The sequence below is a fragment of the Nothoprocta perdicaria genome, unplaced genomic scaffold (assembly GCF_003342845.1).
Source record: "Nothoprocta perdicaria isolate Ctin4 unplaced genomic scaffold, notPer1 scaffold_133, whole genome shotgun sequence".
Classification (NCBI taxonomy): Eukaryota; Metazoa; Chordata; class Aves; order Tinamiformes; family Tinamidae; genus Nothoprocta; species Nothoprocta perdicaria.
This window is the reverse complement of record NW_020454461.1, coordinates 421262-442400: the sequence shown is the minus strand read 5'-3', so window position 1 is coordinate 442400 and position 21139 is coordinate 421262. Positions and strand designations below refer to the sequence as shown.

Here is a 21139-nt window from a genome sequence, read left to right as displayed (position 1 = left end):
GGCCACAAGCTGAGGCACCAAAAGTTCCACTGGAACTTAAGCATTTCTTGACAGTGAGGGTGGCAGAGCCCTGGAAGAGGCTGCCTAGAGAGGTTGTGGAGTCTCCTTCTTTGGAGATCTTCAAAACCCACTTGGACGCAGCCCTGTGCCCCGTGCTCTGGGTGACCCTGCGTGAGCAGGGGGGTTGGACTAGATGACCTCTGAGGTMCCTTCCAACCTTAAGCATTTTATGATTCTATGAAACAGCACATCATCACCCAGCAGCTTGGGCAGGGAATGTGAGACACCACATTGCTTTAAGAACAAGGGCCTGGACTGTAAAGAACAGGTACGTGGCTGTGTACATATGCACATGTACATATAAGTGTATGTATACATGCAGAAGCAAACAAAAAACTCAGAGCAATAATCCACAGTAGTTGCAGCTTGTCCATACAAGTTTTCCCTTATTAATTCCAGTCATGGCTATTGAAAGATCCAGAGCAAGAAAAAAATTATCAAGAGTTATTAAATGCATTAGCAGAAAGCAAGTAGCAAGTTCCAAATTGGTGTTTGACAGCATGATATGAATAATACATAATAATACACCAATACAAACTGCCAGGAGACTGGCCTTAATAATATATACACCGCACTCTATGAAACGGAATATCTTTCATGTCTTCCCGGTGATCCCTGGCATAGTCCCAAAGATAGTAGTCAAGTAAAACCGCATTGATCTTTCCACGCATATCCTGGCCCTTCTTCTCATAGAGCTCCAGCAAATGTTTACAAATCAATGCACAGCACCAGATAGAGCAACCACGGATCTCCACCTCCTGTCTGTCTCCAGACTGGAAAATTGTTCCTGCAGGAAACAAGAAACAGCAATTAGGTTTGAGAAACCAAACCCCCAATTGTCCTCAATTTTCTCTTTTTATTCCTTCATTTTTATTCTCTCCTAGGACTGCAATTTTGATACTACCAATAACTGTGCTGCACATTCTCTTTGGAAAAAGTCTACCAACATACATCTGTAAGTTTGTCTCAAGTTCAAATAAAATGCTTCATGTGTTAGAGAGTTAAGAAAAGAACGTTTGGGTTATGCTACACATTATATGATGATTTGTTTGTGCACGTAAAAATGATACCCAAACACAATTTCAGTATTTTTGCAAAGGATAACTTGAACCTTTGAACCTCTGATTCCCTTTTAGGGGGATAAGACATTAAATCTATCAGGTGGGCAATTTCTTTTCCATGAGTCCTATACAGCAAGGATATGCCTATCCAACTAATTATACATATGTAACCACGCTATTAAGATTCACAGGCAATTGTGTTTATCTTGCTGTATAGTGTTAGAATTGGGTAACAGCAGTTCTCCTTATAAACAGCCATTTTAACTGTGTAAGGATTTGTTTATATTTTTACTCACTGAAATAAATGCTTAGAAAGTGAGATTCATTTTTCATCCCATATGTATGATTATCTTCAGTAAACAACTCAGCCTATTTTTAAATTGACAAATATAAATATTGCTTGTCRTTACAAAAACAGTAGCTGCTAGCACTTCAGTAAAGATAAACAGGAACCTGCATTTTACATTTTTTTTTCTGAACTAATGAAGAAATTGATGCTTCTGTTATCTAAACATGGAAATGAAAATTACTTGCCCGCTGAAAAGAGTTTTCCCAACAGTGGCCTTTTTGAAACTCAGAAATCAGCTGGTTTAGAGTTTCTTTAATCCTCCCTCACTAATGTTTAATATAAGGAACAGTTTATTAAGAGAGGGAAAAAAAAAGTTGAACTTCTCATTTGAGATTACTAATAGAAAATGAGATCCCCTTGGTCACTCCATCACTACACAGAACTCCTTGTTCCTTGGAGGCAAAAAAATAGCCCTATGGTGATAAAACATTACACTTTTTAGCTTTCATCTACAGAAGGCTGCCAGCTATCAAAAAACACAAGTATTCAGCACAGACCTTCGCGGAGTTTCTTCATGAGCTCTTCAGAGTATTTCATTGCTTTTAAGTGGACGAGAACTTGAGGGATCCTGTAGTCAGCAAATATAGTCAGACTAGAAATGTCACCAAAGCAGCCATCTCCTTTGCCATCTAACACACTCCAGGTATCTGCCACAAGTATTTGTGCTCGTTTGTAGAAGGCCACTTTTTTATTCTGATAAAGAAAAATTTGCTAATTATTTAGGTGTCTGAAAGATGTCTTTATAGAGAAAAAATTACATGTACAGAGACATACAGAGTTGCACTGTCCTAGAAAACACAACTGGCTTACTTTTGGAGCAAGCAAATATTTTACTTAACAGAGAACAATATTATGAACACCTTAAAATTAAGACTCTTGGATGACAAATAAATATAGCACAGAATCCTCAAACTTTTGAGATACAAACGTACTATGTTTACTGCAATTCAATAGAAAAATGCCCGGATTACACTTGGATCTCAGAATCGATAAGCATTTATTTCCATTGGACAATCGTGCTCCCTAGAGTCTAGCAAACACAAATTCTTTCAAAAACTCTAGTGCTCATTGAATATTCTATTTAGGGAAGAGAAAGATAAGCAGCATGTATTATAATCAGACAACTGACATATTTTGTTATTCATCTTATTCCTAATGTTAAGGAAATTAAATCCTAGTGAAAACCTCTACCCTTTAGTATATAGCAGATCTTGCTAGTTAAAGAGGAAGAACTGAATTAAATTTAGTAAGCGGCATATTTTCAAGTATGAGATTTTTTAAGTATTCTGATTTGTTCTATTTTGTCAAATATTTTATTGATGGGCTAAATCTGCAAAAATGTATATGCCTTTGTACTTACTCACAGAGAGAAAAGCTATACTATATACAAAATGTATTTAAGATTTTCACTTTGTGAAACAGTAAATGTGTAACAGTAAATGTGCACTTAAACAGCTCCAGGTTAGAATTTTTCATTTATAGCTAAAACTAAAATTTATTTAGCTAAAATTTATAATTTTCCTTGTTTTATAAAGGGTGCCTATCAAAGTGAAATAGCTACTCCATAATACAGCATGGGGACGTGAATCATTTCAAGTTTTACTCTAGTACCCTCCTCACATAGTAAAAAATTACCAATTTTAATTTTACCATTTTAAAAATTGATTTAATCTTTACTGCCAAGATACTACAGACTATTCCAGAAAACAAAATGTATTTTTTAAATATTGTTGTTCTCCAAAAACCCTGAAAACAAGATGTTCTACTATGTTTCACAGAACAGTAACTTCTGCAAACATTTTGAAAACTAGTTTTCTGTGTACTTTATTTCCTACTTTGGCACAGATAAACTTACTTCTAGAGACTAGGCAACATAGAAGATGTTAAATAATAAAATGCCATTTGAAACATCACAATAGGAAGTCAATAATTAATATTTATCTCATAAAGTGCTGAAATTCATGAAAAGCTAAGACAAAGATTGCTCTTCTACTGGCACTGAGATTTTTTCCAGTATAGTAAGAAAGTATAGATAGCCTCCAGCACTTCATCATTTTACAAAATCAGGAGGAGGGTCAATTCAAATGGAACTCTTCCTTTCATGCAGCAGTTTAATTCAGAAAAAAARTACTGCCTGGCATTTTTCATCAAGCACATGGATTTATAATTTCACCGCTTCAATTATGATTAATTTCTGTGCTGCACAGACTTGATGACGTTTGTGTGAAGTTTTATTTATGAAGAATACTACTTAGCATTTGCAATAAAATTTTCCACCATTCTTTTAAACAGAACAGCAACAAAAGCCTTAGGTGGAGGCTAATGCATCCCAACAACAGTAACATTTGTCCAAAAATAGAGTATTTTACCTGATGGCTATACCACTAGTGTGCTTTTTCAAGAACACTCTCACTTTCCAAGAGAAACTACTAGAGTGAGGGCATTTGTACCTCTTTGTCACTGCAGTGAGTCCATATTATGAGATGTAACTAATTCTGAACTATTGATATGAAGAGAAAGGAGGAGTACTGGGTTTATAAAAGATCAAAACAGCAGAGCAAGTACAAAAAAAGAAAAGAAAAAGAGGTAGATCATTATGGTGGATCATTATTATTTTATAACCTCAGTCTCAAGTTTGTAATTCACTTTTCAGAAGAAAAAGAACATAACCAATTTATAAAAATATATTCAGTAATGTGTAGCTTTGTAAAATATGTTTTGCCAAACACACAAAATATAGCCAAAGAACTACCTTAATTTTAGAAGCTACTCTAGAAGGTCAGAATGTAACTGAGGAAAGTTGTCATAGTCTATCTGTATAATACTAAAGCTGTGATAAATATTCATTATCAGAGCATGATAATGTGGGCTTAATTCTGATCTGTAGTTGTTCATGTCTACTGAATCAGCAGTAACTGTACATTTTCACAATTTTATTAGTTTCATTTCCTTCATTAGCTGCTGAAAAGATAAAGTGGAGTGGATGAGGATTAGAAGCTGATTCTGACTTTGCAGGTAAAAAAGGTATCTCAAACACAATGCACATGCACTGGCTACAATGTATGTACAGCTGAACTGGGAACTGGACTATATCGTAATATCAACAATTGAAATGATGAAAACACAGACTGTGTATACATACATATGACACAGACACACACATATACCTGTGTGTTATACATATACATACAAAGGCTTGTTCTGCAAAAAAAGTGACTCGTAAGGAATATAAAATTGAATTTCAACTTAACACGATTTGCTAATAAAATTTTATCTTGCTTTTAGAGACAGGATCAATAGGAAATTAAAACGATTTTGCCATATCTTAATAAAAAGCATMGTTTGGTCCACCAGAAGTCTTATCTCAAAGGAAAATAGGAAAAAGGAAAAAAAATCCCATCTTAATAATGTGTTGCTAGTAGGAATAAATAACAACAGTTCCAAAGTCTCAATTTCTTTGCATTATATAGACCTTAATACATATTAGATTTGAACTTAATAGCTATAATAATGTTTTCCTTTCCTTTCTCTTGAATTTTATTTTTGAATATATTCTGAACTTCCATAGAAATGTTTTTGTAGACCTCCTGCTTTTCCAGAAAAAAAAAATCACAAATTTTGGATCATTTCTTAACTGACCACCATTTYAGAAGAATTTTCATGGACAACTTAACAGCTGTACTTTAAAACCACAATGAGTAAATTCTTAAGACAGAAATCCAGTGTTGGAAGCAACTCACCTCAAATACAGCTTCATCTCTGTAAGAAGGGAAATTTTCCACTACTAAGCGTAGTAGCTTCTGAGCACTTTTTTCACTCATTTTAACACAGGTCAGGAAAGATCCTCCGAACTTCTCCAGCAGAACCGTTCCACTTTCATTCAGCACCCGGTGCCTCTCCTCAACCAAAGGCATAGGGACTTCCGAGTCGGAGCGAAACACGTGCCTGACCTGCTCGAGCGTCATGGTGGCGAAGTAAGAGGCACTGGTAATGGGTATTCCTTCAGGAGGGTAAGAACGAGGCCTTTAGACTGCTGTACCCTATCTGAAGAACTAACGCAGTGCCCTACCACAGGGGAAAGCATTTGTGCTACAGCAGACTAGAAAAGTTTAGCAACTCTTGGGATCTGACAAGCGCCGTGGCCACGGGCGGCGCCCTCCCTCCTTTCTTCCTTTCCTCCCTCCCTCCCCTCCGGCGCGGCCGCCGCGCGCCCCGAGCCGCCCGCCAGGGGGCGCCGAGCTGGCGCCGCCCCAACCGCCACAACGGCCCCAACCGCCACAACGGCCCCAACCGCCACTGACCGTCGTCGAGCGCGCGGTTGACGGCGGCACACAGGGCCCAGTAGCCGCTGTAGCTCCTGCCCTTGTACTTGATGAGGCACTTGCGGTCGTCGCGCTCGGCCCAGAAGGAAAAGTTGAGCGCGTCCACCAGGAACACCCAGTTCACTGCCTCCTCGCTGGCCGCCTGCGGGTTCAGCTCGTGCAGCCGCTTCCAGCCAGCCACGCCGAACTCCTCCGCCGACGCCTTGTCGAAGAGCGCCTCGGCCAGGCGCCTCGCGCCCTCCTCCTCCACTGACACATCCGCGCTGCGCTCCGCGATGAACCGCGCCGACTCCAGCGGCGACAGCGGCGCCTCCATGCTGCTCGACCTCCCGCTTCCCGGCGCGCCTTCCGCCACCGCCCATCGGCGCCACGCAGGCGCCATGGCGCGCCGGGCCCCGCGCATGCGCAGCCGCCGCTCCGCGCCAGCTCCGTGCCCGGGCGCCGCCCTTGCCTTTCCCGCCAAGGGCTGAGGCTGCGCCGCTTCCCGCGCGCCGGCGCAGGCTCCGCCTCTCACCTCCGAGCCGGGCCCCGCCGCGGAAACGGCCCGCGCCGAGTGCGGGCAGGAGSCGGCGCTCTGCAGCGAGGCCGAGGGCCGAGGCGGCGACATGGCTGCAGCCCCCGCGCAGAACCCCCTCCACCTCCACATCCTCAGCGGCCAAGATCTGGTGCGGTTTTTAATCGTTTTTATTTAGGAAGTGAAATTAAGACTTATAAACTATAAATACAAATGCCAAGGTATTACATGAGATATCCAGAGGAAGTTTTAGCGCTTTTTTTTTTGCCTTTTTTTTTTTTTTTTTTTTTTTTTTATTTCTCACAATTATTTCCTATGGAATTCAACATACAGTAAGGAAACCAAACAAGGTTAAGTCTGTATACAATGAAAAACAAATTACAGAGTTAAGATGCTGTAAATTCGCCAAATCATAAAAATTTCTACTGCATACAAATGAAAGCTCTGAAAACTAGAAATCAATCGTTAATGGTACACCAACTGCCATTTCTAACAGTGTAATTTGCATTAAGCTGTCTAGAATTAGGTGTACTTTACCACTGTAACTCAGTGACATCACAAAGTTTTTAAATACTTTATTCATATACTGTCACCAATATATATATGTACTGCGAAGAGGGCCAAACACTTGCGAAAAAGTCAAATTTTACACAACATATGCATGAGTATTTTTGCATTTTTTTCCCCAGATAGCAAAGCTGAGCCATTGTCTTCACACTGTTTCTTTAATTTACCAAGAACACTTAACTCCATCTATATCAAAGAAGCAGAAGAGCAAGCTTAACAGCAACTTTCATTTATGCATCTTTTTGCAGGAAGGGGGGAGAGGAAGGGTTTATCCATTTTAGATATTACCTTATGCATATATCTAAAAATAATGACCACCAAGAATAGGTTCACTAAATTTATTTAAAAATCATTAAACGTTTCTTACAAAAGAGCATTACATTCTGCACACTGCTCTTAAAAGGATGCCAGGGACACGTGGACTACCAGTATTCTCCCCCCCCCTTCAAAAAATACAGTGTACGTAAAGCTAGGTGTTCACAATAGTTACAGAAAACATGACAATTTACCACCAACAATGAACAAAAATAAAATCCACTCTCTCTGCTGCTGTTTCAAAATGTCAATGTTAGTCTCACGCGCCCTTTCCCTCCCCCGAAATATTTGTAAGGAACTAAAACATTACATCTGGTGGACAGCAAAGATTCCACTACACCTCAAATGCGGAACACCTATGAAGCAGAGGAATGTTGGCTTTTTAAACAGAAGCAGATAAAAAAAAAAGGATGCAGGACTCCTTCAGTTCTTCACTAGTCTTAGAAAAACTTTCCAGAATACTGCTTCACACTATAAAAAAGAAAAAATAATCTTGCATTAGAATCCTTCAACATCTGCATACTGCTTCACACTATAAAAGAAAAAGAAAAAAGCATGTATTAGAATGATTGACCATACATCTGGTATTAATATTCACAATGACATTAGAGATTACAAACTCCTAAAATGTTTAGAAGTATTTTTTTAAAGGTAGTATATAGCTAGTAATTATAGATATAGGAGGATCTTAAGCACATTTAAGTATTAGTAGCCTAAAGTCAAACCATTCAAGTTAAACATTAAGAATTGCTAAGATAGCCAACATGTTAGTAGAGCAAAAGAAAACTGAAACTGTTAATATTTGGAGGAGGAAAAAAAAAAAAAAAAAAAAGACAATGCCAGCAAGGTGTGAAATGCTGCATTAACAGCACCAATCGATTTCAACTTGTCCTGTAGAGGCATGGCCTGTGCCATATGGCAGACTGTGATTTGTTGTCAATTCAGTTATCTAAAAACAACAAAATCACTAGTCTTCCACACAGAACTAGACCAACATCCATTGAAATCTTCTATATTTTCTACAGGCTCTATATAATTTATTACAAGTAGTTTTTTGCAGCAGTTTTCACCAGAGAAATGAGAGGACTGCTTGGTTAAGGCGTCTTCCAGCAAGATTAGTTTTGAGGGCGTCTTCATTTTATTTAAAATGGAGAACAGAGGAGAATCAAGGCAGAAATGCCACAACTGGAGAAGTTAGGTTCAAACTTAAAACCTGCCTTCTAGAAACTACATCACAGAGAAGAGCTTCAGAATGTAGTAGGGGAAAAAAGTCAGTTTAAAATTGACACTAAGAACAGCATTAAGCTTCAACTTGCCTGTTCTGCAGTAAATACTGTGCATTTTGTATCTGGTCCTGTGTTCCCGTAATAGTTATTATCCGATCTTCTGAGCCTTCTAATGGTTCATCAATTTTGATCGAAGCTCCTGACTCATGACGTATTTGTTTGATTCTCTGGCCTCCCTTTCCAATTATAGATCCAGCCAACTAGGGGAGAAAACAAAGCATTAACTTCTTTTGTTACAACTTGCTCTATAAAAATAAACAGCTACAGATATCACAGTGGTATGAAGTTGGAAGAACCAGCTGTTTGTTTTCATAAAAGCAACTATGCAGATTATCTCTACTGTTAACAATTAATGCAATTGTTCAGTAAGTGACTAAGCTCACAAAACAAATACGCTAAAGGAAAGACTTCTGGTGATTTATAAATACTTGCGTAATTTTAAAAGCAATTTTTAAAGGACTTTTAAAAAGCATCCCGAAGTTATGATTTACTTATATAGTCGGATAAAAAGAAACACAAAGAGCAAGACTAACTTTACTTACATCTTTTGGAATTGTTACTTGTGTTGTGATGATGGGTCCACCAAGATCTCCATATGACCCACGGCCCCCTGCATAAGAATAGTCTGATTTAAACGTATGTATCAAGCCCTTTAATGATTAAGTTATGCAGTATGTGTAGAAGTTTTATGTAAAAAAACTTACCATATCCAGAGCCACCTTCAAACTATAGCAGAGTGAGAGAAAAAAAACAAACAAAAAAATCTTTAGTGAATAATCATGTTTTATTAACATATTCTCATGACAAGTACCATACTGTTAACTTGGAGCGTAATTTTGGCAAATAGCTCAACCTTCAAACCACCCTACTACAAATAAAGAAGTGTCAAAGGCATTCTGAAAGGAGAGGACAAGCCAGAAACAATGTGAGAAGTCTCATGTGTATCTTATTCTATCCTGTCAAAACCTCTAAGAATAGGGCATTAAATAACATTAAGGATCCAGCCATACTAGTTTATCAAGTTATCCTACTGGTGACAGACAGCACTTGACAAAGACCTATTCCTGACCCTCTGATTAAAGTTAACATTCAAAGCAGACTTCAGCTTTATTACTAAAACTTGAATAGCTCAGGAGATACAGAAATCTCAGTCTCAGTTTTGGATCTAAAAGTCTGCTCCATAAATTGTTTTCAATGAGATGAAGTGTTGACAAACTAGTGATCTCAAATAATACCTCAGTAACTGAACTCTCCGTACAGATGATGCTATTCTCCTCCCCTGTATCTTCTAAAGGACAACTGTGGCATATGTTAGTGCCATTCTGTAATGCACTTTATTTTTAGAATTCATAAACTGGCACTTAATATCAAGTGCTTAATTTGTGGTTTTGTGCATTTAGAAGGCATTAGAACATTTTTATAGCCTCCTATGAAAGTATAAATGTGTGTGCTTTTCCAGAATTCAACTTAAACATAATCTCTGAGAAACATGGGAACTTGTTGCACTACAAACTCTCTATATACAAGTAACTTATTTCTCACTCTTCCTACCAAAACAAACAAAAAAACCCCACCAACGAACACCCTCCTTCCCCACAACTAAACTACCTTCTACCTTTCCAGAACCACATTAAAATGGATCATCTGTTTCTATGCAACCTTTATTGTGTAATCATGTTGCTTACCAATAGAGACTGATATACAACATAAAGAACATGTAGTAGAGTGCAAAATGCAGGAAAATGAACAACACTGAATAGTACTGAATTCAGAGGCTGATCAAAGCTGCACATTTAATGCCAATACACTTTTCAGTACACTTTTTTTTTCTGATGATGTTTTGCACGGGATTGTTGATGGATTGCATAGGATGTTTTGAACATTCTTTTTTGGGCTTATCTGTTTTAATGAACATTCCTGTATTTCCTGGTTCTCCTCTACAGATTACAGAAGAGAAAATAAATTGAGAACAGATGACTAATTAGAACTGCAGTGTTTATGTCAGCCAGGAATTGATGTTTAATATTTGGCAGCACTTCTGCTATCTCCTACACAGCATAAACACTTGACTATCCCCTTTAAACTTCCCTTCCTAAAACCCCTTAAGAGTAAAGAATTTGATAAATACACATGTGACTCATCATAAGCAGTATTTTAAAATACAGGGAGAGATAATGCAGAAGGGCTTTTTAGTTATGTGAAAACACAACACGAAGTTAATATACAGTACATGTCCTAAATGCATGCACCACCACTCTATTGAAAAGGAAGAGTTATAGTAATAGCTACAGTTTAGAACACTAAAATGGACTACACAAGGCAATAAACATAAAAACTCCTCTCTTCCAGTTGTGCTGCTTCTTGCAGAATATTAACTGCCTGCACAGGACACATTGTTAGGATAAAAAATGCCAAGGCTCTGAATCAGAAGGACAACCTTAGGGATTTTCAGTTGCTGCAAGCTCACTCACTAAATTCAAGTGTTTCCAGCTACTACTAAATCAATTCAATTATTTTCTCACAATGAACTAGTAAAACAGCTAAACAAAGGGATGAACACACTCACCAGTTCTGGTGGTTGCATGTCATCACAGGCATCCACATGACACTGCATCATCTTCCAGGCACAACACAACATTAAGAAAAGATGAAATTAGTTCAAATTAAGTCCATCTCAAGGAAGCTTACAAGTTACTTCACATTGCAAGTAAACACACAGATACGGAAAATATTTTCTTTAACGCCTTATCTACTGCAGAGACTCAGAAGTACATAACAGAGATCAGTGAGAAGATTTGCTCGCTTTTACTTTCACCCTTTTGGGTTCTCTTAACTAATCACATTAATTTCTTCCCTCTTTCTGTAAACAGATTTTCCTCTTGCAAAGGTTGTCAGACTTACATTCAAACTTTGCTGTACTGTTGTATCTTTTTTCCCCAAAGACCTTTAAGTGATAGGAAAGCACTATTTGCCAAAAAGATGAAATAATGAAGTAGTCCTTCAAGTAGGAAGGACATGGCTTACCACATTTTATTAGTTCCTTTCCATCTGCCTCAAGTAGCCAAAAACTAGCTAGCAATATACATATATTGTTAATATAAGTAGATTAAAGAAAACTGTATTTAGCTTTCCCCCCCCACAATTCTGAAATAAATCAGACAATCTTAAAATATAATTTGTACAGAGTCCACTTTAAGTTACTAAGGCAAACGCCTCTGCAGTGTTAAGCATGAACAACAAACTAAAAATATAAAAGCTCGCTCGTACTCTACAGACTCATTTATACTAGGCTAGGCACTAAGATGGAAGGCAAAGCTAGGCAGAGCAATCGGAGCATTAACAAGAATTAACAAGAATTAACTTTTGTATCTAATGAAAGAAGATGCATGCCATCCTAACTGATGATACCAAATTCTTGTTCCTCAAAAATGATGTAAAGTTAAAACAAGAGAGAAGTTTTGTTAATTTTTTTCAGTATTTAAACTGTTAAATACCAGCTAAACATTTTTCCATTACTGATTTCCTATAGGCTTTTTAATGCTCAAGCTCTGAAGTGTGTGTACATTCGGTACTCTATATGCATATCTTTAATAGAGACACATATATGTGCACATAAATAAAGGGAATCAAGAACTGCAAAGTATTCGAATAAACAAAGATTGATTAGAAGTATGAATATATATTCTAAACAGTCTAATTTACTCCTCTATTCAGTTTAAAAATACACTGGAAACACCAGAAATTAGCCATTTTAAATAAACAAGTATTTTTAAGCTTCATTTTTTTTGTTTCCATGTCTGTGTGTTATGGTGGGTAAACACTGAAAGTTATTTAGAAATAGGACCACATTCAGTCAGGCTTTCTCAACTATCAGAATATCCGTTATTAGAATGTGCACAAAAATTTGATACGGTTTTGTTAATAGCCACAAACATATAGTTCTGGAATTGACAAACTGTGCATGTCTCTCCTTTAGGAAACACCTCCACAAATTATAAACCAAGTAAACTCTTCAAACTAGTAGTGCCCAGACTGAGACACAATTTCTTATGATGCAGAGTCACCCAGAATTATACAGACATGAGGAAGCCGACTTTAATTCAAATGGTTTTCTTCTCCCATTTTAAAATTTGTAAGGCTTTCAATATTGTCCTATCTCAGAAATATGACATTCATCATTCAACATCCCATCTTGTATTGAATCTTTCTGACTCTAGTGGAAAGGAGACATTAGCAGGACATGAAAATTTCTGCACATTCAACACCTACGACTACAGTCTTGGTCTGGACAAAAGATCTTGTTTCTTTAATGCATCTACGTAAGAGTGTTCTCGTCTTTTGCATCCAGCCTTTCCTATGGATAGTAGGTTTCAGCAGCATCAGAAGACCTGATTTTTCTACAAAACATGTAAGAACTTCTCATCCACTTAACCAATTAAGGATACCAGAATTAACAGCTACACTAAAGCTATATATTAAGTACAAACTAGGTTGGGAATCAGCCCTTATTATGGGTATTAGACACCTCTAATACTCCAGGGGTTACACTTCTGTTGTAACACACATCCAAAGCCATAGGCAATTCACTGTGTAGTGAGAAAAAAAAAATGCTTACTGGAATACAGAAAACTGGCTATGACTATACTTATTCGTAGAAACTCATGTCAAGAAAGCCAAGATCAACCTGATAAATAAGGTTAGACAAAGTCCAAAAGGACTGCAATTTTAAGTCTTTCAGTATTTCTGACAGGCTTCTGGTGACTCAATTTTGATATTCCTGTAATACCAACTTTCAACATTTTTTTCTCCCAGATAGAGGCAAAGCGTAAAACTTGTTTAGGTAATTTAGTTTACAGCTATTCTAAATCCTTTCTCTTCCATCCATTCCAAATTTTACCTTGTCTTATCTGTCATTTTGAGTAAAGTACCAGAAAGAGCTAGAGAAGAAACAAACATTGCTATTCTAGATTTAACTCCTTTATGCCCATGACTTTTATTTCCAAGCATGAGGAATCTACCTAGTAGAAGAGCAGATGACCACTGGAAAAATGCATTTCAGAGTATACAATGGAAGGGTATCTTTAAGCCTTTTAAACCATTCATATCTTATGAAAATTATTACTCAGCAATAGGTAGCATTGGCATTGTAACCAAACATGGCAGAAGAGGCAGCAGAGGTAAAAGAGGTTTCAAAAGCAATAATCTGCTGGATCAACTGGATACAAGTTTTCTAACAGATGCATTAAGAATGCCTGCTTGAATTGAAAAGCTAACTTGTTAGCAGAGTTTAGAAATACTGTTCCGATTTATTTTCTTGAGCAGATCACACCCCATATACCCTTTACACCCTAAAGGGCTCTTCACATTCCAAACATTCCTCCGTAAGGAAGGGACCACTGTGTGGGCAAAACTCTTGTATAGTACTAAAAATGTATCAGATGCGTACATGTTCAGCATTTAAATGCACAAGTTCAGGTTTCTTCAGATATTTGAAGTCCTAACTGTTTTGAGTGAATAATACAAACTTTAAACTCCTACCATTCCATCGTAACGGTCTCCAGGTCTGCCCCTTCGGTCATAAGACATGAGATCTCTAAAATAAGAAAAACAGGAGCACGTCACTTGTTACAAACTAGTCTGTATACAGTAATTTTTCACAGTCATTATTACACAAAACTAAGAAATTCTAAATGTTTTAGCAAAATTTTAAGCAACAGTACAAAATATTTGACTACTAGCTATAGCAGGGGGTCAACTGCTGCAGTATAGTAAATAATTTAAGTAAAATACTTTAAAAAACAAAAACGGTGTTGCAGTAAACCCCGTGTAATCACTACCAACATGCGAGTGTGAAACACAAGTATGATTCAACAAATTCAAGTTTCATACAAAGCATCTATGCAACAACTCACCCGCCGCGAGGAGGAGGTGGAGGAGGAAGGGGAAGATTACGAGCTCTGCTGCCACCTCTGCCCCCACGACCAGGGGGCGGTGGTGGAGGTCCTCTGCGAGGGCTCATATCATCATAGTCTCTTCTTGATGGTGGCATGGGTCGTCCACCACGACCAGGAGGCATTCGATCAAAACCTCCTCTTCCACGCATTGGAAAGCCTACAGGACGTCCCCTTCTATCATCAAACATCATTGTGAAGCCACCATAATCGTATGTTTCATCATAGAAATTGGGATCGTAAGGCTGAGCTCGTCCTTTAATTGGAGACTAGAACAATCAAAACAAAAACACACCCCTCCCTGAGTTAGCACTGGCTGCTAATAATTAGCATATGCAAATAATATATTAAACATAAATACAAATTTATACATTCAGAAAGAAAGAATGAACCTATTTAACACACATTACCTCAGAGATAAGATCCAGGATAATCTTGATACATTCCACAACTCTATCTGGTTTTCCTCCAATAAGCACCACTCTGTCAGTGGAATGAGGACAACACTCTTGGAAGAGCTTAATGGTGGTCTGAGTGTTCTGTTGAAGAAAAAGCTCACCATTTTCAAATACAAGTATTTTAAACAACTTTGTGAACTTACTGAAAGCAAAAAGGGTATTGAATATTAAAACACCTATAAAAAAACAGTAAAACCAAACTATTCAAGTCATTTTAACTGCGTGCTTGCTTCGGTGTTCTCACATGCAAATTAGTGTTCAAAATAGAGACTATACAAATTAGTCTCACATCCAAGATTATCTTTTAAAGACCTACAATGACATTTTGCATGAAATACTAGTGAAAGGGAAGAACATTTAACTTCTCATGTTTCAATTATGGCTCATCTATACTTTCATTCAGTAAGTATTAGCAAAAGAACCACATAGCCATTGTGAGCTTACGGGGTATATTAACCTTCACATACCATACTCCTGATGCAAAACAATGACATTTCAAGCATTAAGTTGTGTCACCTTACCTCCCCCTCAACTCACACAAACAGATRAAAGTTTACATCTAAATTGACCTGGAACTGCCCTTGATACAATGCCAGGGAAAAGACAGAAAACAACTCCAGATTTATACAGAGCACTAGCCTTTGAGAATATAGTTTTTGTTCCTCCAGTGACAGGAAATCATGATCTCCAAAGAGTAAAATAAAAACTGATTTTTACAGAAAAATTATAGAAAACACCTCTTAAATTATCACCTTAGGAATTCATGTAGGTATGTTCACTTTGAACTGTTCTGTATGACCTGTCTTCCATTTAAGTATATAGTCTATCCAGTAGTTCATTCCAAAAAGTGATGAATGCCACTTTACTTAAATGACTTAAAATCTTTTCTTAATATAATTTGCTCTAATGTTAATGTGCTTAAAAGCCTGATGAAAAGCCCTATCACCATTTTATTTCTGACGGTTTGCAAGAACGTTATAATAAGCAACCGATTGTTATCAGTACACAGACACCACATGTCAAGTATGCTGTAAAGAAACTGTTAACAAAAGATACCAATACTTGCTGCTTACTAATACAAAACACTCAATTGTYTGTACAACAAAAGCCAAATCTAAGAAGAGCAGAAAACAATACCTCTCTGAGTTCTTTGATTTTAGCACCCTTGACACCAATAATGCCTCCTGCCAGACTCTGGTGAATTAGAAGTCTTAACTCGCAGTCGAAGTCACTGCCTTTGTAGTGTTGATACTGCAAATATCAACATGTAAATAAGATGTAATGTAACATGCAATACATATATCAATATGTAAATAAGATTCATAGAATAAAGTGTAATACGTTATTCTCAAAAAACAATTAGATACTTGTGGTGTTTATCTTCCCCAAACACCATGCTATGGTATAATTTGCTGCCAAATTGCAATTCTGTATTTGCTAAGATAAAATCAGTACAACTTATGAAGCTCACCTCAAAGTAAAGCAGTCTCAAAACAGCTTTACTCGTGTCTTTTATTACATTGTATAACTTCCTATACACATTCAAAAAGATATCGAACAGTACAATGCACTGTCTTGTGCAAAGCCAATGCAGGATACAAGTTCGAACGTGGGCATAAGTAAGTCAGGAAACATGTCTGGAAGGGGATGAAATGGTTCTAAACATTGATCTAGTATGCAGAGACTGCCCCCAACTCTACCAGCAGTCTGAGAGCTTTAGGCCTATCGAAAGAGGCTTTTTTTTTATTTTATGGTATAATAAAATAGCATGGAATCATCAGCAATTATTTTGTTTTAAAGGCTAAAATTGTTCCTCTGAAAAAGAAATCAATCTGTGAGACATACCTCTTCCAAAGTAGGGATAATCTTCTTCAAGATTTCTCCAATTGTCTCTATATCTGCACTTATACTCAAGATGCTGTCAGGCCGTAAGTGCCAAATAATATGCAGAAGGTGGAAAAGAAGAAGTGAAAGTAAGTTTTAYATTCATAATCATGCACAAAATCCTAACGAGATTTACTACACAGAAGAACTTACAATTATTCCCCATTTAAAGTAAACCTGTTAATTGAATTTACAACACATGCATCTTTGTTTATGCCCAATATATATGCATGATAATTTTAAGATTAGGTAGGTCTTGCAGAGAGAGAGACAGAGAGAGAAAGAGAGAATGGGCTTTGGAAGGGCTCAGATTAAGTGGGCAAGAATTGACGCAGAACTGAAAGTAGAAGTGAATATTCATGTTCCCCGCCACCACTAATTTAGGATACCCTCGCTATTACATTGGTAAAACTGGCACACCTTCTCGTAGAAAAAGTGGGGATATGCAAGTGGCGAACATTATTTCTGGAGTAAAGTTATGAGACCAGTTAGAAATTAGATTACTGATGGGCTCCGCAAGAAAACAAATACAAATGCAAGACAAAAAAAAAAGACAACACAAATGAGAAGTGAAGAAAGTGAACCAGAGTTAGCATTTCATCAGAAATAATTATGAACAGGCAATGTTGGGGGGAGCAAGGTGGGCCACAAAGACAGAGCGAGAGACTATTTTGAAACAATTTGATTTACAATGCAGCGAATATGCAACACTTGAAGCTGTGCTCCTTCCATTGAAATAAAATTAGTGGATTGTTTGGGTGGGCAACTCACGTAAAAGTTCAGTGACAAAAAGACTTAATGGGGAAAATAAGACAGAAAACTTGAAAAAACAATACACCGTCTATAAGGGGATACTATTTAATTATATAAAGGCAGGTAATAAATACATTTCTCTCTTTCTAATCAGGCAGTGAGGCATAAACTGTTGGGACATACCGCTCGGGGCCACTGCTGTCTGGGACTGAAACACTGGCATTGTACTGCATTGGTCATTGGCGTTCGTGGATGTTGGCATTGGGCATGGGCATTCAATCGGAAGTTGTCAAGTATGGTACCCGTTTGGCAACGAGCACATTTTTGGGCATAGCCAACCAGGGTTTTCACATGGGCGTTCAGGGGCGGATGGGCCAACGTCATGGTGGGCAACGCAGGGGCAAGTCGATCCAGTACATGGGCAACGGAGATATATGGCCAAAAAAACAAGGAGAGGGAAAAGGGGGAAAAGCAATAAATTTTAATACAAACTATACTCATTACTCTCAATTAATGAAACAAGCTTAAGTTGTTCTGAAGATTAATACAATAACGGATTGCTACATTGACTGTGGCTTAACCGTATGGACCTTAAGTGAGTTACTTGATCTGACTAAACTATTTTTTACTTTTAACATATGATGTTTCAGTAGCAGGCTGGCTCATGAGGGTAGACACAAAACCTGTCAAGATCTATATGACAAAAACCCTGGGCAAATTGGGAAAGTTCCAGACCATTCTAAAGTATCTGGACTTAGGTGATTTATCTACTTGGAAAAAAAAAAAAAAGACAAAAAACGCTAGCTGCCAAAAATAAGTGAGCGTATGCAGGATTCCTGACCGTTTCAACTCAATCCTCAATTCTAGTTGCTACAGTTTAGGACCTTAGTTGGAACTGATTGTGTAATGATATATTATCCAATATTGTGTTGAACAGAGTATTGAAATATTGCTGAAATCATAGCTGATGTTAAGTACAGGAGTATAAACAAATGGAATTTAAGAAGCACTGCCAAGTTTTATAAATACATAACATTAACGCTGAACATGTGTCTAATCACAAGAGTCAACCCACTATAAATGTGAAGAGATAAATAAGTCACGACCATTTAAAAATGCTTGCAAGTAATAGAGTGAAATGTTTCTTTAGTCTTCTACATCCATATTTAAATTGTGCAACCTTAATGTAATTTGATGCTTCATGTGTAAGCCATTGATGAAAGAACAGATGGACAGTAGTTTGTTGTTCAAAGGAAGTTAAAGAATTTCTGTATCAATGGTTTAAGCCAGCCAACTGCAATACTTTCAGTAGTACTATAATTGATTCACACATATGGGAAATGATACCATTGCTTTGGCTTTGTCAGTATTTCTAATTAAGATGTTAACTCATTTGAAGTGTGCAATTTAGTGGAATCCTTTTAGAAAGCAAAGAGGTTTAATATAAACCTCTCCTCTCACGTGACTCAATCTGGGTTTTAATTACAATACAGACCGAAAAACTCAGTTATCTACTCTAACAATCATTTAAAATTGGCTTGTAACTAGACTATTGATGTCTAGAGTCGAATTCCTCAACTTCTAGAAATGCACGCAATCGAATTTTCAATGTAGTGCTCTGAAAGAATTGGTGTTAAATTAGTTCAAACTTATATATACTCACGTCTGTACGAAGTGCCTTAATATTTTTGCCACCTTTTCCAATCACTGCTCCAGCATTCTGGAAAACAGTTTTTAGAAGTTATGTTATGCTAACACAGCACAGCCTATGTATGCTATGTTCTAAGAATGATATTTTCCTATGACCACCTGCAGTTCACTGTGCCAGGGCAGAGGGAGCATTTTGCTTATGAAAGGCTTACACTAAGGATAAATTAAAAAAAAAAAAAAAAAAAAAAAAAAGCTTTTTTTTTTTTAATTGGAAAAAGGTCAAAATGCACTTGTCACTGAACTTAGGAAAGAGATAAGTATATTAAATTTTGCATCTTATTTTAATTTCAATCCCAAATTTAATTAACTAGTTACTAGACAACTCTGCCTGTGTTAAAAGAATCTCACATCTGGAATATGATGTCCAAGAAGTATCCCATGAGATTTCACAGGCTAGGTGAATGATTTATCACTTTTGTTTGCTTGTTTTTGAATTTTCAAAAACTTCATTTTCCCACCTTGAATATTTCTTGATAATTTTAAACATAGCTTATGGATTCTATCTATGCATCCCAACCGACCTCACRGGCTGGTACAATCTGATAAAATTAAGATCAATACAAATAGTCACTAATCTCAAATTTACAAAATCAATGTAGTAAAATGGAAGATATTCAAGAATAATAATCATAAAACTGCATTCTTATTGGGTTATTTCAAGGACTATGTTTTAACCTATGACTTTTATTATGCAGTTGATATATACGATCATATGAAAATTTTTAACACTCCACATAACCTGACTATTGGTCAGCAATCCCATGCAGATTTAAGACAACACTTCTTGTCCCAACACAAAAGTGGGAGTAACTTCACATATAGCAAAATCAAGTTCATCAGTAACAACTACAAACACAAAAACAGATTCATAGTTACTTTATTGTGGTAATTTGAACTAGTCTATAGAACAACTGCAACCAGCCTACTCCCGCTTTTCTTCCAGATGATACTTACAAGTCTATTTGCTGAATCTGTTAGGAAGAATTAACAAAATCCCGAGCAAGTCATCTGACTTCTCACAATCAGTTCACAATCATCAGTTTATCATTTTCTAAACTGTCCAGAGACCAGTATGCAATTGATCCTCTTAAAATAACAATCTCGTACTSAAGTACATGAAAAAACAGTTATAATCTCTGTTACTCTATTTTTTCAGCAATATTTTTTAAATGAGAGKCCATTACTTATCCTTGAAAAAAAGAATTGTATGTAATGTCATTGCAAGACACCTCTACCACTTCTACGAGTAATGCACATTTAAATGTTCCTAAAATAGTATATTAAAAAAGCACATCACATTCTTAAATGTACAAAGAACATTCCGCCACATTTTTAAAGTCCTAAGCAGGAGTAGTAACATGATATTAGAAAAAGCAACAAAAAAAACTACATACTTTGCTCTGAAGCAGGATGCGTAATTCAACCATCTCATCAGTATTTCGAGATCTTTTGAAGGCCTGCTCTTCTTCCATGTCTTCTGCAGGGCGTTTGCCTGTAGACAGGTCCATAGTAGGGAAACACAAACATTTATTTAACTAAGTTGTAAAAAAGTGGAATACATATCAAGTTTATGCGCTGTATCAGTAATAAGCCATACCTTCCTATTATCCTAAGACTACTTTTGACATATACAATGATATTCTGTAATGCATGCAAACTTTTTTTGTCAGCAAAACAGCTAATTATTGAAAGCATATCCAGAATCAATAAACTACCATTTAAATGATAATTTTGCACGTTTAGCCAGTAATCAGCAATATGATGTAGTGCTGTTAAGACAGTGCAGCATCACCCACCACCTAGGTATTTCTATCATAAAATAAAATATAAAATAAAATATAAAATAAAATATAAAATAAAATATAAAATAAAATATAAAATAAAATATAAAATAAAATATAAAATAAAA

The 21139-nt window shown here is 36.8% G+C and overlaps 2 protein-coding genes across 5 annotated transcripts in view; both read right to left on the bottom strand.

Annotated features, from left to right (window-relative positions):
* Positions 1-402: 402 nt before the first annotated feature.
* On the bottom strand, positions 403-6108 carry CUNH9orf64 (chromosome unknown C9orf64 homolog). The gene is made up of 4 exons (XM_026033784.1): positions 5772-6108; positions 5211-5470; positions 1968-2163; positions 403-847 (listed from the first exon to the last, which is right to left on the bottom strand). Exons 1-4 carry the CDS (start codon positions 6106-6108, stop codon positions 615-617), a joined length of 1026 nt encoding a protein of 341 aa, XP_025889569.1. The 3' UTR covers positions 403-614.
* Positions 6109-6684: 576 nt separating this feature from the next.
* Positions 6685-21139, bottom strand: part of HNRNPK (heterogeneous nuclear ribonucleoprotein K) — a 15439-nt gene continuing 984 nt past the window's right edge. The window contains exons 3-15 of one of the 4 annotated variants that reach the window (XM_026033831.1): positions 20625-20734; positions 19184-19240; positions 17704-17747; positions 16729-16801; positions 16021-16134; positions 14836-14964; positions 14387-14694; positions 14013-14067; positions 11041-11091; positions 9179-9200; positions 9017-9099; positions 8505-8674; positions 6685-7659 (exon numbers count right to left, since the gene is read on the bottom strand). In XM_026033831.1, coding sequence (XP_025889616.1) covers positions 7629-7659; positions 8505-8674; positions 9017-9099; positions 9179-9200; positions 11041-11091; positions 14013-14067; positions 14387-14694; positions 14836-14964; positions 16021-16134; positions 16729-16801; positions 17704-17747; positions 19184-19240; positions 20625-20734 — 1247 coding nt within the window. In that variant the 3' untranslated portion in view covers positions 6685-7628. Of the gene's footprint in view, positions 7721-8504; positions 8675-9016; positions 9100-9178; positions 9201-11040; positions 11092-14012; positions 14068-14386; positions 14695-14835; positions 14965-16020; positions 16135-16728; positions 16802-17703; positions 17748-19183; positions 19241-20624; positions 20735-21139 lie in introns of all 4 variants that reach the window. The other 3 variants (XM_026033833.1, XM_026033830.1, XM_026033832.1) reach the window with 3 other exon arrangements.

Bases quoted from the DNA above. Each gene is read 5' to 3' on its own strand.
- CUNH9orf64 (XM_026033784.1), bottom strand. From the start codon at position 6,108: ATGGAGGCGCCGCTGTCGCCGCTGGAGTCGGCGCGGTTCATCGCGGAG. The intron at 2,164-5,210 runs GTGAGTTGCTTC...TTTCTTTATCAG, and splicing joins GAGATGAAGCTGTATTTGAG to AATAAAAAAGTGGCCTTCTA. The intron at 848-1,967 runs GTCTGTGCTGAA...TGTTTCCTGCAG, and splicing joins CATGAAGAAACTCCGCGAAG to GAACAATTTTCCAGTCTGGA.